General features: G+C 52.7%; 2 protein-coding genes across 2 annotated transcripts; both read right to left on the bottom strand.

Moving 5' to 3' along the window:
- Positions 1-1,267: 1,267 nt before the first annotated feature.
- Positions 1,268-3,367, bottom strand: LOC101784894. Its single transcript, XM_004972083.3, has 3 exons — positions 3,222-3,367; positions 1,946-2,113; positions 1,268-1,835 (listed from the first exon to the last, which is right to left on the bottom strand). The coding sequence occupies exons 1-3, from the start codon at positions 3,333-3,335 to the stop codon at positions 1,497-1,499; spliced, it is 621 nt and encodes a 206-aa protein (XP_004972140.3). The 5' UTR covers positions 3,336-3,367; the 3' UTR covers positions 1,268-1,496.
- Positions 3,368-3,405: 38 nt separating this feature from the next.
- LOC111257354 (F-box/FBD/LRR-repeat protein At5g56420-like) lies at positions 3,406-4,247 on the bottom strand. Its single transcript, XM_022826718.1, has 2 exons — positions 3,489-4,247; positions 3,406-3,414 (listed from the first exon to the last, which is right to left on the bottom strand). Exons 1-2 carry the CDS (start codon positions 4,245-4,247, stop codon positions 3,406-3,408), a joined length of 768 nt encoding a protein of 255 aa, XP_022682453.1.
- Between the last annotated feature and the right edge of the window lie 2,150 nt (positions 4,248-6,397).

Here is a 6,397-nt window from a genome sequence, read left to right as displayed (position 1 = left end):
CGTGTGCCGACTGACTGGAGCGGTGGAGCCACTCGCTTGCACCCTCCCCCGACGGTGTGAGTTGCATGACAGGGGAGCAAATTGGGTCGGGGTGGTCCACTTGTTTTGGACGGATCATTCCAACCCGCATCTATGAGGTATATTCCCTATCGGGGATGGACCCAACCCATTGCATTTTGAACCAAACACCGTGCAAAACGGATCCGACCCAACCCAACCCACCTCAACCCTCAAACCAAATGCACCCTAAAAAGTTTCTCATTTACATGGAGTACCACAGTGACAAGCTAATACACACCAAATTTTATGATTTAGTTTTTTAAAGATGCTAAATTTCAGTCGAATATTTTTTTCGAAAGATCCGGAAAGGTTTACAGCGTTAATTAATGAGAAGAATAGCAATTACAGGCACTGGTGACACCAAATTTGAACCTGACAAGATTGGGGCATCGGAATAGCCTCCAACGGAAGAAAAAGATTTTAGTTGTGTCATGTTTTTAGGATTGTGCCTTACATTATGGTTTTTAGAGATTTGAGCCCTCCTTGATGGTGTATAAGGGAGCCGGTAAAGAACCCTCAAGCTAGCTCCATGGGTTTCTCATCCACCGATTTGTTGGGAAGAGCTAAAGTTGGTTGGAGTCGTACCAAACAAGATCTTGTTTTTAGCGATAGCGAATGGGATGGTAAGACACGATGGCGTAGGACCGCCAAGTGGACCTAGAAAGATGGCTGGGAGATAATTACGAGCCTCCTCAGTGTCGTTGGCTAAGTTGCAAAATGTGGGGTGAAAATTAGGAAAGGAGATGAAGTTGTAGAGGTGTGGGTTCAATCACATGTGTTTGGTTAGAGCACAAAATAGGATGGTTCAAAACATATGCTTCGAGGAGGTAAATGGCTAGCTTAAGAAAAACATAAGTCGAATTAGAGTAGTTGGATTTCAAATTATTGATAGAAAAACAAATGATTATGGGTGAATTTAATTACCACTCAGCTATTGATACATCTCTACAAAATAGATTCCCATTATAATATGAACCCGCTTGATAATGTTGCAGATTTTTTTTCCTTCTCTCTCAATAAGATGGTAATTTCTAGACCTTTTGGTTAAATGTGGAGGCTCTTTTCAGTCCATTACTGAGATAACAGATTTTAAAAGTTGTATTTAACTATCTATGATTGCACAGGTTTCTGAAAGTATATTTGCAAAAGCCAAAATATAACCAGTCAAAAGCTGATAACAGAAGGTCAATAGACATCTTCATCGGGGCAGTAACACAGGGCCACATGCTCCTTTTGCCAATATTTTAGGGAAAAGCCTCTGAATCACTCGAGACTCGAGTGAGGGATAGACAGTCCCATATTTTAAAAGACAAATTACTGATTGCACCACCTAAAGCTAACAAGATATTGAGTCTTCTTCTTCTACCGATTGTCTCCGTTGCATCGCGCTCAGCATGTAAACAAAATATAAACTCCTCACATCAGTTCCTCCTCGTCTAATACCACGGGAGGCGATCAACAGCAGAGATTTCCACCAGGGCACCTGGAGAAGCCCTTGGACATTGCTGGAGCTCCCCTCGGACTGTCTCAAGCTCGTCCGCATAGAGATGATGATCCTTGGAGCGTTGGTACTTGATGCTCATCCTCTTGAGAGCCCTCGCGCGCATCACCAGAAACTTGGAGAACACGATGTAAGGGCAGTCCTGGAAGCTCTCGCTGGCCCTGTAGAAGGTGATATTCGACAGGTGATTCTGAACACACTCAGTGCTCACGTGCTCCTCCCAGAATTCTGGCGCAAGAGAGCTTACGCGACGATCATCATAATTGTAAGGGTCCTAAGAATAGAGAGACGAAAGAGTTAGAAGAAATGCAATGTAGGATGAATCTCACTTCACTGTTCACTCTGAACATGAATCCAGGAAACTTTATCATCACAGGGGCTTACATGGATCTCGAGATCGCTGAGGTTTGGGGAGCTGTTCAGCAGGCATGAGACCACTTTAGCTAGGCCTCTGTCGTTGTGGTTCAGACCAAGAGACAGCTTCCGCAACCCACGCAAATAGCATTTCTTAGGCAAACTCATTGGCACCGAGTTGCTGGTCTTGCTTAAAACCTTGTTGAAATGTAAACACCATTAGCAGTTTATACTTTCAACCATAGCCATGTAAATTAAAGTAGCAATCCAGCAGAATGTGAGTAGTCATGCACGCAGCTGGGCCATTCAGGCTTAGGCAAATAAAATAAGTCAAAATTCACCACTATTTTCTTTACATAAACCTAGACCTAACCTCTACAATTACTATTTCGATGTCAACTTCAGTTCGTAGCCATTCAGAATCACATAACAGAGAGCCTTGAAGTTCATATTAGAGTAAATCGTTGGATCTTCTTCTTTTGAAACCTTGTATACGCAAAGAACAACATAATTCTTATTTCCTAAATGCCCTTATAAATTTAATTTATAATTTTGAGCAGTGAGTGACAGGTGATCATGTTGATGAATGATGACCCTACTAGGAACGCAAGAATAGGAGAATCAGAATATCATCCACAGATGACTATCAGAATAGGTCAACAAAGTGAAGATTTCAAAAACTATCAAAGACACTTGGCAATTTTCACTTTTGTAATTCCTTTTCATTGCAAATGAAAACAGAGTCCAGTACCTTACAGAGGACACAGAAACAGAAAGACTAGGGATGACTAGCAGTTCAAGATAAGAAAGGCCACAGCTTAAAAAGAAACACGTAAACAGAGTTAAGCACAACAGACTGGAACCATAAATTCGGTTGATTGTCAATTGACCTTTTTTGCGCGAGATGGTTGTTGATCCATTTAATCATGGTCAAAACTTATGATGATTTAATTGCATGTAGTTAATAATTTTCATATTACTACTCGATGAAAGTATTTAACAAAATCAAACGGCTCAAAGTTGACGAAAGATACGTTAGCAACAAATGAAAGTGTTTTTCGTGATAATTAAGACTCGATGTAAGTGTGAAAGCATGTGGGTTCATTGCCAAAATTGATAACATTTGCATGCCTCTAGTTCACTTGCCCAAACTTGGGCAAGAACTTTGCTAAATGTATCTACATTACGCTACGTGAACTGGGTACCTCATTAATAACTGATAGCTCGGCTGCCTAGACATGGGTGACATTGGCACCAAAGAAACAACCTGCTGAATGAACCTGATTTATGAAGGGAAAATACTGACCTTGGCAAACTCATATGACAAGTTCAAGAAGAGCTCCTTAGCGCAGCCGAGTCCGCTGAGGAACGTCATGATGTTGGTCGCCTCGTCCGTCTTCTTGTGCTCCCGCTTCTGCATCGCCTCAAAATCAAACAGCTCCTGGACCTTGTTGCCGTCTGGCCTCTTGCGGGCGATCTCGCCGTCAGAGTTATCGTAGCTGTTCCAGAAACAGTCGGGGAAGTCGTAGAACAGGATCAGCTTCGCCGACTCCAGGCCCGGCGCCTTGGTCACCTTGACGCGGAGCGGGCGGTACGAGCGGATCTCCAGCTCCTTCAGGCTCGGCCCGCGGATCACGACGTTCCGCGCCCTGTGGCAGTCGTCGAGCACGAGGCGCTCCACTGCCCGGCACCGCGAGATCACGCGCCGAAGGTCGGCGTCCTCGGCGACGACGTTGCGGAGCCGGAGCGACCGCACGGCGCGCAGGCCGGTGAGCTTGCCGGGAACCCGGAGCCAGCACGAGTCGAGATCCAGCGAGGTGAGCGTCTCGCAAGCGTACACCGGCGAGGGCAGGAGGTAGCGCTCGTGCACGTGGTCGTTCACGACCCTGAGCTCCCGCAGGGCGCCGCGCCGGCAGACCTCGCGGAAGGAGGAGTAGAACCAGTCCCCGTACCCTTCCAGGAGGTCGATGTCCACATCGACCTCGAACGCGACGACCGGCGCCTCGCGGCCGGCAAGGACGCAGTCGAGGGAGTCCACCCACCGGCAGTTGTCGTCGCAGTAGTCGATGCCGAGGGACGCGCGGGCGTTGAACGTGGTGGAGTCGAGGCGGAGGCGCGGGAGTGTGGCGAAGACGCGGGGCCAGCGCCTGGAGAGCGCGGTGGTGACCGCGGCGTCGCGGAGCGGGAGGCGCGCGAGGATCTCGCGGAGGGCGTCGTCGTCGAGCGCGCTGAACCGGTCCTCGCCGTCGCCGGCGGCCCCGGCTTCGGCATCGGTTCGAGGAGGCGAAGGTTTCACCTTCTTCGCCGGCGGGGTCGGTTGCTGCGCCTCCATGGAATCGCCGTCGCCGTTGGAACCTGGAAGGAAGGGCGGGCTTTATATGCCGACGGACGCTGCGTTTCCCGCCGGATGGCGTGGAATTCGCGCCATTTTTACTTTGCACAGGGAATCATTCATTCGCGCCCTTCGATCAACACGCACCGCGCGCGGCGGCGGAGGGTGTCGGTTCGTCTTCCTCCGGATTTTGTTCTAGCGTCGGGACTTGGGAAGTTGGGAACTTGAGATCGCGGGATCACCGGCTGGCGGCTGCGCGGGATCACCCTTTCCTTCGAGGCGGATCACGTTCTGATCGCCATTTCGTTCGGGCGCGTGTGCCGGGGGCTCCTATCTAGCACACGGAAGTCAGATAGAGATGTGGCTTAGACCCATTAGACCCATGATACACTTGCCTAATTGACGGTGGAAAAGTTAGTCGTTCCTTTTTTTTCTTTTCTTGCCTCTCAAAAGATTTTCGTTCTCTATTTGATACCGGGTATAACTTTAGTTCTTTATATGACACTCTGTTAGATTTTCCGTCCGATCGCCGTTAAATACCTTGTGAAAAGACGATTTTGCCCCTATGGAAGAATGTGGGCCCCACCACACCCACCCTCCTCTCCGGTGTCTCGATCTCCCACCGGCGAATGGTGGCTGCCCGCGGGCGCGGCAGGGGCGGCTGGAACCCGGGTGGGAGCGGCGGCGGTGGGGACAGCAAGGGGTGCTAGGGGTGGTGCGGCGGAGGCTGGCCAAAGCGGCGCAGGGAGGTGGTCGGGACGGAGGAAACGTTGTTAGCCGGCGGGGTGGAGGCATCGAGGGCGGTGTCGGGACGGGGGCGATGTCGGGCAGCGGGGCGGAGGCGGCGGCTGTGGCGTCAATGGGGGAGGTGGTGACGCCATCATGCGCCCACGCAGGGCCGCCGCTCCACCCACGTCGGCTCCACCGCGCGGGTCCACCACCGCCGTCATGCACCCACGCCGGGCCGCCGCTCCTCCTTGGTGCTCGTCGTACTCCACTCCCTCCCCCGTCGCGCCGCCTTCCACCTTCGCTAGTCTAGCACCAACGCCAGCTTGTCCGCAGCCCGCACGCCCACACGTGGGGAGGGGTGGGGACGGCCGCCATGGCTGGAATAGACCGGCAGGGAGGGGTGCGGCCAGCCTGGAGGCGACGTTGAGGGGTGGGGGAGGTGCAGCCACTTACAACGACCAAGGTGGCGCAGCTAGCTTGCACGGCGAGGGAGGCATGGAGCGGCGTGGTAGGCAGTGGGAGAGAAGAGGAGGAGAGGAAGGAGAAGGGTGGGTGTGGTGGGGCCCACATTCTTCCATAAGGGCAAAATCATCTTTTCACAGGGCATTTAACAACGAGTGTCATATAAGGAATCAAAGTTATACCCGGTGTCAAATAGGGAACGAAAACTTTTTGAGAGCGAAACGAGTAACTTTCTGGTGTCAAATAGGGAATTATCTCTAGACCCATCCCCAGATCATCTTCCTCCTCCAGCTAGCCTCCGCCCCCGCTCCCTCGTTCTCCCCTCGATCAGCGGCCGCCGCGCCGCCAGTCCACCGACCACCACCACCCTTCCTCCTCGCCCTTTCTAATCTAGCGCTCCTCATCGCCCCCCGCTTCCGCCCACCGCCCACCGGGTGTTCTACCATGCCCGGGCGGCAGTGCTCCCGCGCCGCCGGCTAACCCACCGCTACCGCTAGGCCTCCGCGCCATCCCAGCCTCCTCCTCCTCTATGACCACCGACCATTGGAGCCCCCACCCCAGCAACCTGAATCCTAACCCTAGCCCCGCCGCCGCCGCTTGCACCACCAACCCGGTAGGCGGTGACCTCGCCGCCGACCGCTCCTCCTACCCTCCACCCCTCCTCAGCTCTTACTCCAGCACGCGCGTGAGACTGGCGACGCGAGTCGGTGTTGGCGGCGCGAGCGTGGCCACGGTTGGTGGAGGATGAAGAAGAGATCGTGCGGCCCTCGTTGGCCGCACGAATCTCAAACATGGGAAGCCAAGTTGCTTCCGGAAGCCAGATAGATTGGCGGCGTGTGCCGCACCTACACCGTGGGCGGCAGCACACGAACGATAGGCCCAGAGGCCAGAGCCCGGGTTCAAACGTCGGCCCGCGTGTGGTCGCTACAGAGTCCACCAGTCGCAGGCGCGCGCGCCCT

Source organism: Setaria italica, chromosome V, assembly GCF_000263155.2.
Source record: "Setaria italica strain Yugu1 chromosome V, Setaria_italica_v2.0, whole genome shotgun sequence".
Lineage (NCBI taxonomy): Eukaryota > Viridiplantae > Streptophyta > Magnoliopsida > Poales > Poaceae > Setaria > Setaria italica.
Note: the sequence above shows the minus strand (reverse complement) of the source record. Positions and strands in the feature narration are given on the sequence as shown.

Coding starts and splice junctions, on each gene's coding strand:
- LOC101784894 (XM_004972083.3), bottom strand. CDS start 3,335: ATGCAGAAGCGGGAGCACAAGAAGACGGACGAGGCGACCAACATCATG. Junction 2,114..3,221: donor TGTCATATGAGTTTGCCAAG/GTCAGTATTTTC, acceptor CATTTCAACAAG/GTTTTAAGCAAGACCAGCAA. Junction 1,836..1,945: donor TCAGCGATCTCGAGATCCAT/GTAAGCCCCTGT, acceptor CTCTATTCTTAG/GACCCTTACAATTATGATGA.
- LOC111257354 (XM_022826718.1), bottom strand. CDS start 4,247: ATGGAGGCGCAGCAACCGACCCCGCCGGCGAAGAAGGTGAAACCTTCG.